Raw genomic sequence first — 22383 nt, 5'->3', positions numbered from 1 at the left:
GTGTCGTTGCTTTTCATATCAGCTTTCGGCATATCGTATACTAATAATGTACGAGAAACATTAACTGTCTTGTACGTTGTATAAACGCAGTTCTTGTTTTTCTTTTCACGTGCTGTATTTGACGTGTGTTTTTTTCGTGTAAGGTATTTCTTCCTTTTCTTTTAATTTGATTCCTTATTATAGTAAAAATTTTTTTTACTAAACTTAATTATTTCAACAACTATTTAAACATCGGCATTATCATAAAATGGGAAATCATTAGAGTAGCGCTGTGTCGAACAGTATCATATTTTAAGGCAAAAAATGAATTATAATAAATCTTATTAAAAAGAAAAAGCTGTGGGATTTTAAAAATAGATTTCCCCGTTCTCTGAAGACGAAATAGTAACTAGATAGATAACTATATATTTTAACAATAACTTATAACTTATCGCTTTAAACGATATTTAAAAATTCTAACTTGACAACATGCAAAGAGAGATAATCTTTTATTAGCAACTTATCTTCTAGTCAAAGTTCAGTTTAAGTAATTTTTTAAAAAGACACAAGCGCCCGCGCGCGAATTCTCTGTCAATATATAATTCAATTTAAAATGGAAATTTTGTTACATTTATATGTAAAGTTTATGTTTTCATTTATTATATTAATATAGTTAATACTGTTGGAGAGAGAGAGTCACGTTTAATTCAAAATGTATTTTTGCACTGGTGAGACTGAACACAGTCGACGGAAGATCGAGAGAGATACTCGTGCAATAATTAAAAGAATGTACTATAAAACTCTTTATTTCGTATACGCATATGACAGATTTTCGCTCACTGTCGTCTTACGGTGATATATTACATCCGACCCGCGATATCAAGAGACACGGTAGTGTCTCGCGCCAAGTACACGCGGAGCGAGACCGACCGTGACTCTTTTACGCGACGCGACGGGTTGCGAGTACCCGAGATGTTGAGATCTCGATAACGAGTGAATATGTATTACATGAGATATATGATAGGATAACTCCGGTATTTAGGCCGCGCGGGAATTTATTACGTCGCAGAAGTTAAAAAACAGAAGGAATGAAGATAATTTGCTCGCAATTACTCTGTTATGCGCCTTTATGCCATATTATATTGCGTATTGCGTTGTAATTTCGATTCTTCACTGTTAATATTAACACCGTCGTGAGTTGAATCGATTTCTCAATGTAGTAATAACGTTATTAGCGCGATCATATATATATTACGACCTACGTAAAATGATTACCGTAGGAAATGTAAAAGGTTTAATGGTTATTTCATGATACATAAATGTAGAGGGATAGAGAAATACTATTACGTACTTATCAAGTACGTATAAGTTTTCTTTAGATGCGGCATACCAGAGTTACTTTATATTACATGACCTTACATACATTTGTCACGGACTCATGTGTTTGAACCAATCAGCACGCTAATGCTCATATAAGGCGAAAAGAGTTGAAATATATGCCCAAATAAGACTTAACTTGTTGATCTACTAACAATAAGACAGGTGAATGTCGTGTATGTATGTGAGCCTAGGTACCGAGCGTATGTCGCGTGGGGGAAAGTACGTGTTACAGAAGCTTCCTAAACAGCCTCAAACTTTGACAGAATCTTTTATGATGAAATCTACAGAATCTATTTGGATTCAAGGAATTTTCATCATTTTAGTCGCAAACGCTTCAACATCTTTAATAGAATTAGTATATAAGAAAAAGACAAAACGCAGTCGATTAACTTGTGCAGTAACATTTATTCAGGGTAACATTGGAGGGTGTTGCTAATAAGAAATCGTCATTACAATTTATTCCTTCTTGTATATTTCGTTGTACTTTGGTTAATCATTTACATACAATCATTTCGTACGGCGCGATTGAGCGCGTGTGCGCACACTTTTATCTTAGAGTTACTGTACATTAAGTAATATTTAACAGTTCACTGTACAACAGTGTCGTAAATATTTTATAATACAGCGCAACAATGCGTAATTGACCGTGAAAAAATGGCATTATTCCAAATATGAAAGTTTAATAATGAAGTAGCTGTAAAGATGATTCCCCAAAACTAATTCCTATCAAATACCTAAAAGTGATCATTTACAAAAAATGTATATGTTCGTAAATTTATACACGTAAAGTTTACTTATTCAAACATAATTCTACAATTCCATATAATATATCAACGAGGTATATATGTAATATGTATACTACTCTATTATATATGTCATTAATACCTATATAATATATAATATATTTTTAATAGTTTATTATATATTTTAATGACATACTAATAGAATGATTATTAGCAAAAATATGCTATATTACTTACATAATATATTATTAAAATTAACAAGATACGTAATGATACTCTATTATATAATGACAATATATAACGTATATGACAATATATCACGTACTATACTTTCTTCATAATGCTTGTTATGATATATATTTTATATACCTTTATTCTAATAGATAATGTACATCGTTGCATTAATAAATGCAGTATACAAAAATATCGAGTTCCCTTCAACATTTGCATACATGTATTATAACTAGAATCAAGTATAATAAGTATAAAATTTAAGTAACCGTTTCGTTAAGTATTTCAGTTAAATGGGAGTATTCATTCATATATTAATTAATTCATTCGGATCGATATATTTATATTGAGTAAACTATACTAATCCATCATCATTATACATATCTTGGAACAGTCAACAGATCTTCACTGGAAAACAAATTAATCAGGTAATCGGAAGCGATATACTTCCGAAAAGTCATCAAATTAGTATCATCGCATATTATTTATAAATATATAATTATATATAAATTGAAAAATTATATATAATATAATATACCAATATATATAAATAAAAATAAATTGAAAATTTATATATAAATATAATATATGCTTTTTTAGATTCATATATAATTTCAATTTAGTTTTTATATTTAATGAAGGTTATATTTTGCGATGTCAATATCCAAGATTCCCTGCGATTCTTATAAGATCTTTTACGGCTTAAAGCATGTATGACGGATATTGGTAAAGATTACAGTAAGTTTACTGTGCGTAAATATCATCTTAGATATAACTTCGATTTATGATATAAACCACGGTGTCTGATGATCAGTGACTCATTCATCATCGATCGACGCGTATGTGCTCGCTTTATCACAAGAATTATGTATTCGTAATTTCTGTAGTGCGCAAAAATGTAGAGTAGAAAAATATAACAATATTGCGGGGCTTAACTCGTAGCAGAAACTAGTACTAAAATATTACGGCGAGACGGTCACAGAGAATGATCTCGCAGCGACAATCTCATTAAAAAAACGATACAAAAATATGATTCATTAGACGCGTGTTACGCTCAACACATCACAACGTTATGATACTTAACGGAATTTAAGTATCGTGTCTATGACGTCTCGAAGAAAGACAACAATATGGTGTTGGTCTTATTAGAGATGTAACATTTGTCTTCATATGCCATTCTGCACGTTTCATACATGTTTTTCTATATCATAATTAAGTATACTGGATCACATTAAGCGACCCGCTTTGAGAGATCTAGCTAACGAGACTCTGGTATATCAAAATTCATCAATGCTTCATCACGTTTCTCCATACTTGTTTACGTAGGCCTGCTTCGCCACTTTGGCCAGTTGATCGTGCATGCCCGGGCCGGTCTCCTTTACTAACGAAGTAAATTGACTGTAGCTGTTTTTCAGTAATATGTGAGGGTGGTCATATTCCTGCAAAAAAAATCGACATTGGAATTATGATTCAGTATAATTGCGTCCGTTCTTCGTTGATATTATCAAAATGTGAATCTCTATTCTTACGTTAAAAGTAATGATAAACGCTCTGATAAAAATTTTTATACTATTTTATAATATTTTAAAAAATTTTTTATTTTTTTTTAATCTATAAAAAAATTTCTAAAAAAATATCTTAAAAATACTTTCTTCAAATTTTATAAGTTTCTTTGGAAATTATAAAATTAATCTGAGAAATTTCCTAAAACGTTATAAAATTTATATAGAAATTCTGAAAAATTACTCAAAACAAATGCTTCTTCAAAGCTCAAAAATCTTGTGTTCTCAAACGCCCAAATCTTAAAAGTCTTCGAAAATTCTGATACTCTAAAAACCTAAAAGTTGTAATTGCTTTCAAATTGTCATAAAAAATGACATCTTTTAAGAGGAGTTGTACTTACAGCCATACGACCTTTATCCATCACCAGAACCTTGTCACTGTCCATTATTGTGTTTAGTCGATGCGCCACCGTGAGCATTGTGCACGTTACGAATTTCTTTCTGATAGTCCGTTGAATCAACGCGTCAGTTTGCGGGTCTACATTCGCAGTTGCCTCGTCCAGCATTAATATACGATTGTTTCTCAGAATGGCTCTCGCTAAGCACACCAACTGTCTCTGTCCGACGCTGTAATTGCTGCCTCTGTCAAATACGCGGCTTTCCAAACCGTTTCCGATAATAACTGCCTCCTTCAGTTCAACCTGGAATTTCATTGTAAAGGGAATTATCGAATAGTACAAAATACTCGTAATTAGTACGATGTACAATCTTAGGACCATGCTTGAAATTTAATATTCCGGGATTTTAAGAATCCCGAAACTCTCGGATTTCTGGGACTTGGGATTTTAAGATGTAATGGTCTTCGGAGCGAGAATGTCGGAAACGCAGGATTTTTTAACGTCATAGCATTACGTTTTCGATTATATATAAGCACGAGTTTATTTTTAAATTATAAATCGTTCGAACCTCTTCGAGCGCCTCCCACAAATCCTTGTCGGGAAATTCGTCGAAAGGATCTAGATTACGTCTCAGAGTACCTGAGAACAAAACGGGATCCTGGGGAATGATGGATATGTTGCGTCGCAAATCCTCCAAAGCCATCAAACCCGTGTCCGCGCCGTCAATCTCGATGATTCCGTCCACTTTTGCCAATCGGAACAACGCTGATATCAGCGACGATTTCCCGGCGCCTGTTCTTCCCACGATACCAATCTGTGTAACGGACAAATTACTTAAATTACTTAATAACACACGCATCCTTGCACTTATACATTTGTATGATTTTTTCTTTATATCATTTCTCAAAATAAAATAAAACAAAAAATGTTGCTTCCTTATAGAGGAAACTTTGTGATGGTGAAAAAATTTTTTTTTTCGAGATTTTGATGGAAATAGGTTTAGAATGTTCCAAAATGTCGAGAAATCGTATTAGTATAAAAAATGTCCGGAAGTATGTATGTATGTGTGTGTGTACGGATTTTTTGTACCGCGCATCTACTTCTACAATTTTTTAGATATCGGGATGCATTTTTTTTTTTAATCGATAGAGTATCATAGAAAGTATGTTCTCCTCAAATTTTATTAAAATCGGTTGACCGGTATAGATTTTATTCGAATTTTTTTTTTAGAAAAGCGTGTTTTATTCTATAGCTTTCTCAATATTTGATATAGCGATCTATATCTAATTCTATTAAATTTTTCAGTTTTTTCTACCCCTATTTCATATATAATTAATTAAAATTTGGTTAATTAGTTCTGGAGTTACAGACATTTCGTACATACATAGAACCCTGATAAAGTTTAGTCTAATCAACCAAATTTTTTATATAAATATATATAAAAAATATATATATAATTATATATAAATATATATAAAAAATTATAAATATATGTAAAAGATTATATATCATGCAATTATATATGAATTTTGTCTAGTAGAACCCTTTGCTCACAAAGCTTCTTCTATAAAAAGCCAAAAAAAAAATATTAATAATTATACATTAAATAAAATAAAAGCTTCCTGTAATAATGAGGAAGCAATGTGCAAGTTTGTAATTTGCACACTTTTCTTACTTTCTATCAATCCTTCTTTGCACAATTTTCTAATAATCAAAAACGATGAAAATTTTTCGTAGAAAAAAATTACAGAAATAATTTTTGGATATCTCGCGATCCAAAAAAAATTAAGTTCTTTAATTTTTTGAAATTTAACAATATTAAATTTCTTAAAGTCTCTTCCATTCTCTTTCTGTTCATCTATCCCTACAAAATTTTTTTCACAATTACTGTACCTTCTCCCCAGGATAGATCACTATATTCAAGCCTTTGAGAACGGGCAGATCATCGTCCGCGTAGCGCATATAAACGTTCCTGAATGTAATACAACCCTTGTCAGGCCAAGTTTTGGGAGCGTTGGATGGCAGCGCTAAATTCTTGTCCTTTTTCTTCACGTACGCCCCTCGGTCTCTCAGATTTGGTTCTGCCGGAAGCTGAATGTATTCGAGTACACGTTCCACCGCCATCATTTGGTTCGCCACCTCCGCGCTTTGTCGCATCCCCCACTGGATTAACCCGGTCATTGCCATTACCTGAGTGATGGCCAAACCAACCTCGCCGCCAGAAAATGCTGAAAGATACGCATAACATTTAATTCTATCGATTTTAGATTTCGTAACATGCATTTCTAAACACTTTAATCGTCAATGTTTTATTTTATGGGCTAAATATTTTTTATACATAATTTTAGCAATAAATAAACTTCCCTCAGACCTTCTAAACGCATTAAATTATTTAATATTTCTGATGTTAAACTAGGAAGAAAAATTTTCAGAAAATAATGGTTTCAGAAAGTTATATGTTTTATCAAGTAAAATTCTTTATAGTCTCTTTAATAAATTAACATATTTTTCATAAAAAATATACTAATATTTTGCCTTTTTAAATTTATATATTTAAAAATAATGAGAGAGATTTTAAGAGAGAGAACGATGCTTACATTGATTGAGCACCAAAAAGCTGAAGGTGACGAGTGAGGTGAAGACGAAACAAAACACATCCAAAAAGAATCCAAATGCCGTACTGGTCACAATATACATGTAAGTAGTAGACGTGTGCGTATCTTGCAGTTTGTCGAATTCATGTTTGAGTATATCCTGTGCGCAGTACGCTCTGATGGTCGTCAAACCGTTCAACGTGGCATTTAAGTGAGTGAATACCGGCGAACGTACTGGAACACGAAAGAAATCATATCTTCAAAAAATAAATTTTTTATGTAAAAGGTACTGTAAGTTTCATACAATTAAGAAAAAAGTAAAAATATAAACCGAAAAAATGAAATTTAAAAATAAATAAGCAAAAAAGATGTCAAAAATAAAAAAGTATATGAAAAATAAAGCAAATTTTTAATTTTATATTATTTAAAGAGTATTGCTAAAGAAATATATATAATTAAATAGCAAGTACTAAATATACATAAAAAAATATATAAATATGATATATATATATATATATATTAGAATAAAATAATATATAAATAATAGAATAAAATAATATATATATAAACAAAATTTTTTCATAAATTTTTTAAGAACTAAATAAAAAAAAGCAAATAACATACACATTCCATCCAGTCGTTTGATGTTCTTGCTAGTTTTGAGGTAGACCTTACGGATCCAGTAGAATATCACGCTAATAATCACAATAGGCACCAGGAAGATGGGATTAACCACGCAGGTCACTATAAGTGCTCCGAACATGTTCATGTTCATCTGACCGGCGTCCAAGATCGCTTTGGGCAATAATTCGTCGATCGCGCCCATGTCTTTGGAAAATCGATTGAGAATCCTACCGCTTGGATTAGTGTCGAAAAATCGCATTCCCGTACGAATTAGCGCACTGAACATCATGTCATGCAAGCGCTGGCTACACGTCATGCACGTCTTGTAGAAGACCAGAGATCTGGTGATGCCGACGAAGAAGATAGCTAAGATGATGCCAGTGTAGATATAAACGTAATTAATCACCGATGCATCTTCAATGTCAATGTGTTCATATGTGTTGGTCGTGTTCGTGTAAACGTCATCTGTTTGATTCAAGTTGAAATGCTTGGCTTCGTAGTTTTGCGCTTCCACAAAATTGATTCTGGAAAAATTTAATCGAGAAAAAAAATTATCAAACAATGAATGAAGCAACTAAAAATAACAAAAAATGATTTAAACATCGTTCAATATTAATTGTAATCAATGCGCAAGTGTGCAAAGTTAAAATACAAAAATTTGCAGATTTTGAAAAATTGAATAATATTACAAAAAGTGTGAAGAAATATATGTAATAAATAATTATTTATACAAAGAAATGTTTCTTTAACCGATTTCATTGATATAGCATAAGTACTCACAAGATAGGCACAAAGTAGTCGTTGAGACTGACGATGAATTGTGTGATGATGAACAGAAGCAGAACGGTAAAAGCCATGTATAAGTTGGCACCGGTTTGAAAGAACTTGATAAATATAGGACCCTTTACCATACCACGCGATGTCCCCTCGAGACCATCGTTCAACTTCTCAGGATCTTGGTCTTCGTCCTCGTCGTCCGTGCCGCCGCTACTGGCTTCCGGAGTTCGACTCTGTTAAAGAAATATCTGTAGTAATATCAACCACTTTCCTTCGTCATTTAAATATTATTCGTTGTTACTTCGCTAAGTTCTAGTTCTCGTTCTTTTCTCTATTTCTCTCTTTTCTCTTCGACATTTTGTATATACATATTTTATATCTTCACTTACTCTGTTACTCGAGGAGGAAAACTGTCGTCGTATGTTTATACTTTTTTCTAAGGACGAGTCGTCGATCGCTTCGTTCTCCGCTGCCAGGAGTACTCCGTACTCGGGTCGATATTCCAATAAATCCTGATAATCCGAGAAGTACTTCATTCTTCCCTGCTCGAGAAGTATAATGGCGTCCACTCCCTTTATATACTGCAGCTGATGCGTCGCTAAAATTCTCGTTTTACCGGCTAGATATCTCTGAATGCACTCATGAAACAGGTGCTTGCTAACGTGTGCGTCGACCTGGAATTTCAAACGGTAGATCCTTCATCAGGATTCATATTCAACGCAAGATCCCGCATCATTATTGTTCATCAAATTTGTTAAATCAAGTTGAATCACTTGCGTAAATTTTACATCATATATGATACACGACGCCTGAAAGGATGAAATCAGAATGAATTACTGACTCGTTCGATGATCACTCACCGCGCTCAAAGGATCATCCAGCAAGTAGATGTCCGATTGCCTGTACAGAGCCCTAGCCAAGTTGATCCTGGCCTTCTGACCGCCGGACAACGAGCTGCCCCGTTCACCCACGACGGTCTGGTCGCCCTGAGGAAACTGCTTGAAGTCGCGCGCCAGGGCACAAGCCTTGACCACCTTCTGATACCGTTGACGTTCGTAAGCTTGCCCGAAGAGTATATTCTGTCGAACGGTGGCACCAAAGACCCAGGCTTCTTGGCTGGCGTAGCTGACGCCGCCGTTGACCTTTACCTGACCTTCCGTCAGGCTGATCTCGCCCAGAATCGCGGACAAGAAAGAACTCTTGCCGTTGCCCACCATGCCGATCACCGCGTACAACTTGCCCTTTTCTATCTCCAGATTCAGATTCTCCAGGGTGTTCTCCGATTGCTTTTCCTCCCACTTGGCGGTAACGTTAATCATGTTGATGGCCCAGTTGTTCGTATCGTATATGATGGATGATTGTTTCTTTTCTGTGAATAAAAAAAAATTTAGGTTTTTCGAGAATAAATGTTAACAGAGTTAAATAAAGATTGCATGTTCTTCTTAAGTTTCTTGAATTCTGAATCTCTACCTCCAACAAAATTAGCGGTGTTTTTCAGCAAATCGCTGGCAACGATCATCAAACCGTTTTGCTTTCTACGGTCGCTGCTCTCATCCAGTTGCCCTCCGCGTGGCTCCAACTGATTCTCCACGATGTCATCGTCGATGTATGGCAGATCCGGTTTGGAGAAATTTCGCTTGAAATCGGAATTCATATTGACGTAGCCGGAGGACGCCTTGGAGATAACAACGTTGCTGCCCCGGAACTCCTCGAACATGAGGAAGCCCTGGAGCCTTCGTATGGCCACCATACACTCCGCCAGTTCGGCGAAGCCGCGCACAAACATGCCGGCCATGGTGTGCGCGAGGATGTTGAAGTAGGACGAGACAACGAAGACCTTGTCGGCGGTCAGATCGTTGCCGAACATCAGCATAGAGACGAGGGTGCAATAGAGCGCCATTCGCGTTGTAAACAGGTTGAAGGTCATGTAAATACCGCGGATGTACGAGCTCTTGGTGACCACTCGTAGCTCGAGCTTACGCGCCAGCTCGACCATGGCGCAGAACGGCTTTTCCCACGCGTACATCTTGATCACCTGCACTCCGGAAATGATCTCATCCATCAGCCGGACTCGCTCGTCCGTCTTGATAGCTGTCTGGAGACGGAACTTCGACGACAGCTTGCCGGTATAAGCTAAAATCACGAGAATAGGAATTAGGAATAGAACGTCTGCGGCAAAATAACTTATTTCATAAAAGGTCTTTCCGGATCAGAGTAGTATTTTTAATTTATTTCTCCGTGTGCGCAAAGGGTAGTAGTTTCAAATTTTCAAATTTTCGTAGATTTTTGAAAAGAAGAAAACGCGACTCGACGCAAGGGACTCACATTGGATTGGCACGACCACGAAGACCGCGGCGATGCCGATAAGACCGGCATAGCTGACCTCCTGATAAAGAATATAAGCCACGATCAGGGCGGAGAGAGGTGCCGTCCACATGTAATGAATAAAGATAGAGACGAGATCGAACCTATTGACATCGTTGGCCACTAAATTAACCACTTTTCCGGGTGCTGTCTCGCCCAACGCGGATTTGCTCAGACGCAGCGCCTGCGAGACAAATACAAAACATCCGTTATATAATCTGAGAACGTTGGCGAATCATATAATACAGAAAATATTCAAGTCTATTAAAGTCGGCCACAATATTGTTCTAATCTTTTATAAGCTTCAAAAAAAATTTTTTATTAAATTTCTTAATTTAATAGATTTAAAAAACTGTTCTTTTTTTACTTTTTGTTAGGTTTTCCATTTCTTCCCTTTTTTGTTATAATTTTTTTACTTTTTTTGCAAAGAGATATTTCCTTTGAAGAGCAAAAAAGTGTGGGACGAGAGTCGCTTGCTTCCTATAGACATAACTTCCCATACATCACACTTGTCCAAAAGCGGGACATAAGACGTCTAAAAGATGTCTTTTACCTTTCTGTATACCACGGAGCAGACGGCCACGCGAACTTTGGCGCCCACGTGGAAAGCGCCGAAGATCGCTTGATTACCGCTTATCACGTTTATCCCAGTAGCTATGCAGATACCAGCAGCATACCACAAAGCACTCTCGTACAATTCCACTGAATCCTTCCGGAAGTAACGCAGGAGACCACCCAACAGTAACGGCGTGCCTAATCTGCAGAGTTTCGCGCGTTAAGTCTTTACATATTACATATGAGGTTGAACGAGATGGTGAGTACCTTATTACGAACTCGTTGAGAATCTGTATTATTCCCAGCATGGAGTACTCCCATAAGAATGTGCGGAAAATAGTCTTCAACAAACTCGGACTGCGTTTCCATTTCTTCGAGTTTTCCAACTCGATATTCCATCGTCTGTAAATACATCGATGTATTACGTATATTTATAATTATGTATAATTATAATTTCTACGCTTGTATAAAAGGGCGATGCAAAAGGAAGAGAACCGCCGAACGTTTACGTTTTCTTTCTTCTTCTTCTTCTTTTCTAACTTCTCTTATCTTGTATATAAAGCTCTCATACTTTATACTCACTTTTCTAATCGATCTCCGAGCAACTTCGATCGGTCGACTTTCAAGGGATCGAATAAGTCGTCTGGGTCTAAAGCTTTTTTGTATCCTGTCTTGAATAAACTAATAGTCCACCTGATTTAAAGTAATTTATATAAATTAGACATTATAGATATATATCTCTCTTTCTCTTATCAAGTAGCGTTAGATTACAAATGATAAAAACAATAGGAATATGGCAGTGTTAAAACGTGGAACTGAGAGATTCAAAATAACTCGATCCGTGCGAAATTATATTCAGTAACATGACAAAGCGCTTTTATTATGTTAGCTTCGCAATATGCAACGTCACGTTTGAAGACAAGGCGACATTGCGTGAAGATAAGAACTAATTTGAGGACAAAGTCATACCAAACAGTGCATACATTTGCAGTATACATACTTTAACATGAAATGTTATTCCGAATCGGCCGTAGCTGAATACTTACTAACGCAACAAATTACTACGATTAAAAAGTTGAATTACGCAAATTAAGAATTTGGACGTGCAAAAATATTACAGAAAACTATTTGCAGAGATATCTAAATATTTTTATAAATCTCTGAACTTTTAGATAAATATCCAAAATAATATAATATAATATATGATAACTTTATCGAGTGCAAATAGTAAAAGATGGAAGCGAGATAGTGCAAAAACAATCGCAGTTAAAAAGCAAGGCTACAGTTTTAGCCAGTAAATTTGATTGCTTAATTAATTCAGCTATTGGCAAATATAAACATCCAAAGCAAATTCTTAGATATTTAAATATTCTACATTTAAGTATCCAAGCTTAGACACCTCCAGATTTTGCAGAGGACCAGGAGAGTCTCGTCGGAAGAAGATCTGACGATCCGTGAAAAATGGTGCCTCACCACCAAAACTCACCACCAAAGCAACAGCGACACGATGTTCGCCTTCTCCCGCGGATTCGGCTTCGATCTGACTTTCGTTGAATCCATCGATCCTTACGCGCGGCATTAACTCGTCGCGAACTACCACTTCCACGGTTAAAAGCGATCGATTAATTTTAAACGGGTTTTACCGCAGCGATTATCAACGCTTAGGCACTTTTGCTCGGCGTTGAATAATCACCCCCTTTTTCGCGAACGGAAAAAAAAATTTCTTCACTATTTTAGCAGTCTATGGTGTTAGTGTCCTTTCTTCGATTGTCACAAATTATCGACAATGCGAAGATTCTTCTCTTAACACGCATAGATTGTCAGCCACCCGGTATAATTGGCGATCTCTTCACGCGATCGCAATTAGATTGAAATTAACACTTCACATATCTCGTTGTATCAGCTGCTTGCAAATATCGCCACTTCCCACGCGGATCGATCGGGGCAAATCTTATCGCGAATTCTCAATGAAGTGTTCTTGAAAGTGGAGTGAGGTATCAGTCATCGATACTCGTGTTAACATCTATCGCGTCTTGTGATTTATCTTCGAGTGTCTGCTTCCAGTTTTCAGGATGTCCGTGAATCTAACAATTTTTATAAGTGATAACTATTATATCTGTCAAAGACAGATGTTAATTACATAACTGTAGTTACTTAATTGTAATTTAATCATCATTGCTATTATTATTTAATAATTATTATTTCTGTGATAATACAAATAGCAATGCTTAGGTAATAACTCATTTGCCTTAATGACTTTCAATTTAAGAGACAATTACGACTTACTGATTGTGAGTCTTTTCTTTTCCTCCGCTAGTAAAAATGGTGTTTTTGTAGTTCTGTCTTATTGCCGCGGTGAGAATAAACGTGTGAGCATTAGTGATGATTGGCGAGGTCCGCTCTAATGAAACGTGGACGATCAACTTGTCGATTCAGGATCCAAATGATTTGTCGGGTTTCGTCAATCTGCGTTTCAAGAAAAAGTCTGTATCACTTGCCAGCTCCGTTCCCACCTTATCTGGCTACACGCAATTTGTTTGTCCGCTGTGTCACTTTTCAAATAACACGGAAGGTCGTACAATCTCGCGACATTATACTGTAATTATCTCTTGATTAATAACAAAGATGATTAGCACGATTGCCGTTAATTCGCCGTCATTTAACTAGCTTTTTGTTTCTATGGCGCAAATTAAAGACGAAACTGAGAAAACTAAGATCAAGTTTAAAGAATTGTGAAGAACAAAATAAAAATTAGAATCAAAAATAAAAAAAACTTGGAAAATTAGAGAATATTAAAGTTAAAAATTATACGAGAAAGAAATTAGATTAAAACATAATTAGATTAGAAAATTAAATTTGAAAAGTAACGCAGCAGGCAAATGACCTTTTATGCGCTACCGAAATTGAGAGCTGATATAATTACTTAATTATTTCAATATCAAATTTATTTAGCAACATGTACGAAAGTGCCGTTGTCAAAGTTGTTCCAGATTTATGCAATTAGTCTTTCCTCATGCGGGAATAAAATCGACATTTTGCTAAACAGTATCGCTCTATGGGGAAAAACCATTTAATACTTCGACACGCGAGGAAAATACAGAGTTTATCGGTCGCTGACCGAAGATGATCGTGCTTCACGCGTGAGAAATATAATAGCGTCAATAAAATATGTATAATACAGATAAAGACTCTAGCGTTTCTGATGGTCATTATACCTTCATTATGTTTAATTGGATTCATTATATTGTACTCGTTTAATTGTCACAATTAAAATAATCGTCAGAAATAACATTTTTATTACCCCGGAACTCTTGAAAATACATTTAAAGCTCTTATCTCCTACGTGAAACCGTTTCAAAGTACATTTCTTTCACGTGCAATTAAATTTTTTTAATTTACACTTATACATATATGCAATACAATTTTGTTCATTAAAGAACAGCGCAGATTCTTGCGCCTCTGAATTTATGGATCTCATATTACGAGAGACTCTGTTTCCTGTCGTATAAGGGCGGAACGCCCATCAAGGTTTGAAGGAAACCAGCTCAAACTCTTGACTGTTATTTCAGATTATCCTGAGCCTAGAATTAGGCCTACCATTTTTAGAATATACCGTACATGTGTGTGTGTGTGGGGGGGGGGGGATATAAATCGTGATACTTTTTGGGGGAATCTATAATAGACTAGCGTCTACAGCTGAATCCGGTCCTGTTCGAACTCGCTGTGAAAATTCGCAGGTCAAACTGAATTGAAAGGAAAGGCGAAGTAACGGTTGTCTTACCGAGGCATCGGGGTAACCGCGAAGATATTCAAAAATTAAAAACAAAATATATATAAAACAAAAATACTCAAGATGTCAGAATATGTGTAAAATAAGTATATGAAATATAAATGTGGCACCGATAAGCGAATGTTGTAATTATGTAATTGACGTATAATTAACACGAGGATTTTGACGATTCAATTTACGAAGTAATTTATAGGAATATTTCTAATATTTCTGTAATCTAAATTGATTCTACGAATTCAAAAGAGATGGCTGGCGAAACATTTCTCGTTCACTACCAGGAATATCGCGAACCACGTGAGTTGCACGTACGTTATTTTGAGGTGTTTTCCAAGATGATTGCTCAAAGAAAGTGATATACCACAGAGTGATAGCGGAGTGATAAGGCTTTCTATGTGACATAAACATCAGCAGAGTAATTAGATTCAGACAATTAAAGTTACAATACAGAAAAGTGCAAACATCTCGCAACGCCTGTTTAATTGCCGTTAAATTTGCATCATCAGATTTCAGAATAAATCTGACCCGAATTTAATTTCTGTTTGAAACTTTACACCATGCGTGCATTTTAATATGTATTTTTTATATGCATATAATATAAAGATGTAATACACTTATATATTCTTACTTTTATTTACCTTACTTGTATATATAAAATATAAAATTAAAAAAAAAATATATATATATATTTTTTTTTATATATACGTTTATATTTTAATTATTCAAATATTTTTATGTTATATATAAAATTGCAAAATTATAAATAGAACTTTAGTTTGATTTCTGACGTTGATTACAGACAACTTAAAAAGTGGGCCTTCGAGTCTCGCTATATTGTAATTATTTTTATTTATATCAAGGCTCGGTTCGACGTAGTTTGTAATTACTGCGATAAACTTTTTCTTCAATATAGGTAATGCAACTGACAATCGAGAATTCGTGTTCGTCGTATTGAAACGTTCCGCATTAAAAATACGTCGCCAAGGACAATAAAATCGAAACAAGTGTTGCACCGGGGGCTTTGTACGTGCTTTACACTGAGATTACTTTGGATGATTTATGTTTTATGTCACAGCATTTTTTACGCGCTATTACGAAACCGAGATGATAACATAACGAGTAAACGTTCTGTCGATAAGAATTTACATCCACATACAAGGATCGTTTTGCAACGAGTCACATTAAGCGAAGTATTGAAGAAGTATCGAAGAGGTAAAGTGAGAGAAAGGCATGATCCTAAACATTTTAATCGACATCATGTATCTTACGGCAATACATATATTGACAAACAAATGCGATTACAAACAGCCGTTGTCGTCAAACGCGCGAAATGTTGCAACTTGGCGTACAGTCACAATACCCGTTATGCAAATCTGATTAACGCGTATGTCAAGGCAAAATAGCAAAAAGTTTCCTCGACACTTTTAATGGTGTCCCGCTGCCTGATAAGTCTCTATCGATTATAAATGACGCGGAGCACTTTCAGCTGATTTTTTATGCGCGAAATTTAGACAGCAGGAATCATGGTCGCGTCATCAGTGCGAGCGAGAATATGTCTTCGGATGTCATATTATACATACTTTACTTTGTTATAATAATTACATAACAATGCATATTTATTTAAAAAAAAATGCGCAGTTAAGTTGTAACTTAATAGCCCAAGTCCAAGCTACAGTGACAATCCAGTGAAGATAGAGACGAAAGTGTAGATATCTCTTCATTTCTTCACCGAAGATTACTGAAGGATATACCGGCTTTGGCTGAGAATTAATATCAGTATTATCTCAAGCTTTTTATCTGTCTTATATGGAACACAGCTTGCAGAGATTAATCCAGAAGCAAGAGCATTAACGCATTAGCCTGACGCCGAACTCGAGCGGAGTTCGCGGAAGAACAACAGCGTGACAACGACATATACATATATAGCTCGGCTGTGTGTTAGATCAATGGTTAAAGAAAGAGTAATTGGCGGTCGCGGGCCGCCGGAGTAGTAACGGAGTTATATAATACGTTTCCCCTCAATAGAACCGCGGCTCGCGGAATCGTTCACCAGACAGAGCCGTAACCAGACGGACCCCGTCGCGCCCCGAAAATCCCCGTAAATTATTTAGTCGTAATTAAAAAATCTATCAATTACCATGGATACGAAAAAAATTTATGAATACCTAGGTTGTTCTTAAAATAGGCGATTAAAATTTATGATCTTCTCAGATCCAAAAAAAATCAATGAGGTTTGCCAGTTAAATTGACGTAAGAAGACTGTATAAAGAGTATAAAGACGTCCGTGAATGCGTTTCCTTTGGGCATTAAAGAAACATCAAAAACTGTGTGTACAGAACGGCGTCGAAGATTGACGAAATTGTTTCAACGTCCAAATAAACTGTTTGATCCGAATAAACCGTTTAAACTTTTAAATCGTGTAAATGTTACTTGATACTCGAATGTTAAAGCGAGGTGTAAATAAACATAGTGAGTAGCAAAGACAAGAAGTGTCGATGGACACATATCGAAAACATGCAACAGTATTTATCTGCAAAACAGTTTCTTTCAGGTGCAAAATACACATATTGCTAATTTAATATATTTAATTTATTTGGATACATCCCCCCCCTTCAATAAGATAGAGATTATTACAAACTTAATTTCTGTTTCTTAAGAAATCCGTTTCTTAAGAGAATCCCGTTTCTCTAAGAAATACGCTTTATATTTGTAATGCAAATACGTGCAAATATAAATGAACAAAACTTAATTATTTCAAAAGTAATCAAGTTACTTTTGTCCTATTTTATATTTATGTTTATATTAATATTTTATTAATTTCGTCGTTGTCGACCATTTCATTAAATTCTATAAATTACAAAAAAAAGTGTCTCAAAATCTTAAATATAAATCCGGTGTTAGAGCAAAGATATGAGTTTCCGATTAACATATCACTATTAGAATCGAATGCGCTGCGTATCGCGACGTCGCTGAAAAGCCAATTAAGAGAAAATTGAATGCATCGAGACAAAGACGCGTTGTGTGTTAATAACTCTTCACTGAGGCCTAACTCGTGAGACGTCGGGTCAATTGTTCAGCGACGCGTGATACGTAATCTTTACTGAAACGTATACACAGTCTGATCGTGACTCATTGCGTTTCGCGCAGCTAAACGAGTGAGTCTCTATGGAACGGCAAAAATGCATTCGCGCATTTTCCTCGCTGTTTTTGGAGAACAGTCTCCTAACTTGGGAATCATTTTCCAGAAAATCATCTCTCTCTCTCGCTTGTACAATTTGAACATCCAGCCAGTGAAACGAAATGCCGTTCAAATGGCGGATATGTTGGAAAGACGGAAACAGATTATTATTTGCTCTTCATTGCAGAATGAATAAAAATCTGTAGCAATCGTATTCATAGGAAGAAGTAGCGAAACATAACGAGATAAGAAACAAGGAGAAGAATCGGAAAATACGAATGTGAAAATACGGAGATTTTTAGCGGAATCAAGGATTTCTCACAGAAATGTTGGCAATCTTTCTCGCAATCGAAACAATTTTAATTCTTATGAGTGACTTTCCGCATCTAAGAATCGCGAGAGAATCGATGAAAGAATTCTAATAATTTAAATTATAAAAGCGTGAAGAGAAATTAAATAATAGACGGAGAGGCAGCTGGGGTAGGCACAGCGATATGCGCTACGCATAGCAAACAACACTGTATCAGCTTATCGACATTTAGTAGTGATCACATGCGAATCCAACGTATGAAGGCCAACGCGTTTTAGTAGGCTTATGGAATTGTTTCGAATACAACGAATATAACGAAAATCTCGAATCATTACGAATCCAAACAAATTTCTGAGAGTTTTGAGTCTTGATATGTATAAGGAAACCTTGACAATTTTCGAAAATGCATTTCTTATCTTCCACGTAGCACTTTACGTTATTATTTCAATTCGCAGACGACAATTTTATATATTTTCAAGAATTTTAAACATTCTCTCTTCTTATTCAAGCACTTCTGAGGAAAAGTTTTCTAGACGTTTAAGATTTTCAAGAGTTTCAATAAGACACGCAAAACTTACAAAATTGAAGAAAACTTCCTTTTTCAAATAATATTCGAACAAGTCTAAATCTTTATATAATTGAATTGTTTTAAAACCTTCCGAAGAAAACGATTCGAATCACTTCTATCACTTGTTCCATAAGTCTGACAAGTAAAGTATATGTTTCGTTGTGTAAAAGATAAAGTAATAGATGTTTCATCACATCAGATACATGTATATCACAAATGTTTCATCAGATATATAGATACAATTATTTGGGATAACAAACACTACCATCAGATTAAATAAAAAATAAGGAAAAAAGATTTAAGGAAACTTTAAATTTGTTTCTGAATAAAATATTGTTATGTGTTATATAAAACCGAAGAGATTTAAATACAGTAAAAGGAGAGATTAAAAAACATGTTTACATACATTTATTCATAAATAAATAAAAGAAATTATATATAAAATATATAATACATATGTATATTCTACATATATATATATATATATATATATATATATATATATTGTATATATATTATATTGTAAATATTTTAAGATAAAAATTGCACATCAATGAATTTTTGACACCAAACATATAAACATTATATCTTCTTTTATTTACACTGATTAAGACTTTTTTTTTCTTCTGATCTTTTTCTCAATCGACGGTTCTTGCCGAATTAGTCGTCGAATAGAAAATTGTAAAAAAAGTTCAGGACGTCGCGATCGATTCTCCACAAAGTGTATTGTGTGTGATCGAAACTTTACATACATTAAATATTAATTATAAACACGTATATACGGTAATCCGCAAATTATAGTTTTGCTGAACGTTACTTTTCTCTAGTACTTTATAATTTTTTAAGTAATTTCTCCAATGACGGAATATCGCAATATACATCGAACCTTAAAAATATCAAGTTTTATTATCAATTGCGTTATTTCAATATTATGAGACAAAAATAATTTTTTTTCGTAAAATTTATTAATATAATTATATGCGTTTACAAAACACAAAAATGTATTTTTCTCGACTTTTAACTTCTTCATATTTTCTCGATTCACTTTCGTATCTTCAAACACACACACACAAATGTGTATTTCTTCAATTTAATTTCTTCATTTCTACAATTTATATAATTCTTTATTTTAATTTCTTCATTTTTAAACGTTTTGTCACTTGACAAATCATTATATACAATTAAAAAACCTTCATGTTTAGAAATCGCGGGAACAAGTATCAATTTTAAATTCAAACATTGAATCTAAATTTCTAAGTATCTTCTACAAAATGCTAAAGATGCCCAAGAAGCTCGACACAATGCGAGCATGCCTCGTTCCGATGATGTTGGCGTGCACCGCGCGGGGTATTTTGAGACACTCGGTGAACGATGACGCGCTCAAGACACATCATGACGAGAGCGAATATCATTTGCAAAGTGACTTGACTTTGTGACGTAATTCTGCCTTTTGACGTGAGATACACGAAGAACGGAAGATATTCAACAGACACGAGTTGCGCTCGAATAACGATTGTGCGTGCGAACGTAATTATATAATATACCGGGTGTTTCAAGCACAACACATCTACTATATATATAGATATAGTAACAATAGTAATAATAATATATATAATAATATGTATGTAATATATAATATATATATATATATATATATATATATATAATAACATTAAATATATAATAATAATAGTAGATAATAGTACCTAATAACAGTATTATAGTAATAGTAATAGTAATATTAATAGTAATAACAGTAATATTAATAATAATAGAATTGTTGTCTCTTCGTTTTGTTAAAAAAAAAAAATTATTTTAAATTACACATTATATATTAATATTAATTTACATAAATATATATTATTTTATCATATAAAGAATAACAAATATAGATATACAGGATTGTATCGCTTTCTTTCTTTCAGGGATATTATTTCTTGAAAAAAATTAGAGCCAATTTCTCCGTAATGTAACTATTGGAATAGCAAATAGAAAAAAATCAAGATACTTAGTTAGAAAATTACCGGTTCTACAATATCCTCCATCTCTTATTTATTTTCACATTATAATTAAAATCGCATCAAGATTCAAGAGCACTGAAGATGCGATCAAAATGACTTATTTTGAATATAAAAGAAACGGGCTAATTAAAAGCCAGACGCGGTAAATGATGCGCGAAAGTTATTTGTATTTTAAATATTTACATGTTTTCCCCAAACTTAGTATGTATTTTGACTTATTTTGAGAATAAAGCCGTATAATCTAACGTGCTTCGAGAAACATTAACAAATTATACAATCTCGCGCCTTTTTACAAATAAATATATCTTCTCTGTGGAGATAAATTGATGAATTGCAGATACCGTAAAAAAAACGACATAATTTATTTATACAAAGTATATGCAACAGCAATTTATGGAGCAACAGTTAGAACGGTTTATATATACGCTGTTTTAAATTTATATTACAACTGGACGTAACGTGTATTATTAGACTACAATATAAACATAAACCATTACTCCACGATTCATAGAAGAGAAATGTGCCGCGGTACGGCGAGAAATGACAGAACTCTATTTTTGGCAGACGTACTCTGCGGAGATCGAGGCTTAATCAGAACCGATCCGCTATATCATCCTCAAGCACCTCAAAACAGATGTTGCTCGACCGGTCGAACCCCGCCGTTTAAGCTTGTGTTGTACTCACATGTGTAGCGTTCCTACGTAACCGGATTTTTCACCTTGCTCCCTCGCAAATTCATCACGCACAAGGTCGCACGCATACACATATACGCAGGCAACGGAATAGCAGGGAAAACGACTCTGCGGCCGCGACGACGACGACGTCTGCGCGGACACTGAGCCCTGAGGCTCAGTGACTGAGCTCGCATTGAGCGTCGCGCGTCGCGCGCGCCGTTCTCGCTACATCACGTGGCGTGCAATCGGCAATCGGCGTCAACCGCTCGACCAAAGAGCTAGGGGATGCCTGACAATCGCGATTGAAAACTCGGGGAGGGAAAGAACTCTATTAGAGTCCCGGGTCTAGCCACGGTTCGCGAGAATTCCCGCTGTTCTCAGATAAAAGAAATCACGACCTTCGCGAAGTATAATAAATTAAAGACCGCTCCTCTCTCGTAATGTTCTCCAGTAATATTCTTATCGGCAGCTTGTATAATATATGCAACAGCTTCTGGCTTCTATGTTGGCTCGGCTCGGATTTTAATAGTTTAAGAAGGTCATGGCCGGCCGACACGCCAAGATAATTAAGCTTCTCCTATATCTGAATCTATGTCAAAAACGCAGTAGTATCGAATAAAAACACAAAATTTTGTAATTATTAATGAATTAATAACAATGTGTTCACAGAGATGTAAGATTAAACAAAGTATCCCAAA

At 34.8% G+C, this 22383-nt stretch overlaps 1 protein-coding gene across 1 annotated transcript; it reads right to left on the bottom strand.

The window, feature by feature from the left end:
* Nucleotides 1-1808: 1808 nt before the first annotated feature.
* On the bottom strand, nucleotides 1809-21846 carry LOC143897872 (ATP-binding cassette sub-family C member 4). The gene is made up of 17 exons (XM_077406821.1): nucleotides 21696-21846; nucleotides 13434-13613; nucleotides 12634-13231; nucleotides 11730-11840; nucleotides 11415-11549; nucleotides 11146-11350; nucleotides 10554-10776; nucleotides 9699-10361; nucleotides 9089-9597; nucleotides 8618-8902; nucleotides 8232-8461; nucleotides 7452-7975; nucleotides 6831-7061; nucleotides 6127-6461; nucleotides 4802-5047; nucleotides 4237-4536; nucleotides 1809-3772 (listed from the first exon to the last, which is right to left on the bottom strand). Exons 3-17 carry the CDS (start codon nucleotides 12705-12707, stop codon nucleotides 3632-3634), a joined length of 4212 nt encoding a protein of 1403 aa, XP_077262947.1. The 5' UTR covers nucleotides 12708-13231; nucleotides 13434-13613; nucleotides 21696-21846; the 3' UTR covers nucleotides 1809-3631.
* Between the last annotated feature and the right edge of the window lie 537 nt (nucleotides 21847-22383).

The sequence above is a fragment of the Temnothorax americanus genome, unplaced genomic scaffold (genome assembly GCF_048541705.1).
Source record: "Temnothorax americanus isolate GAGA-0224 unplaced genomic scaffold, ASM4854170v1 Scaffold21, whole genome shotgun sequence".
NCBI lineage: Eukaryota > Metazoa > Arthropoda > Insecta > Hymenoptera > Formicidae > Temnothorax > Temnothorax americanus.
Note: the sequence above shows the minus strand (reverse complement) of the source record. Positions and strands in the feature narration are given on the sequence as shown.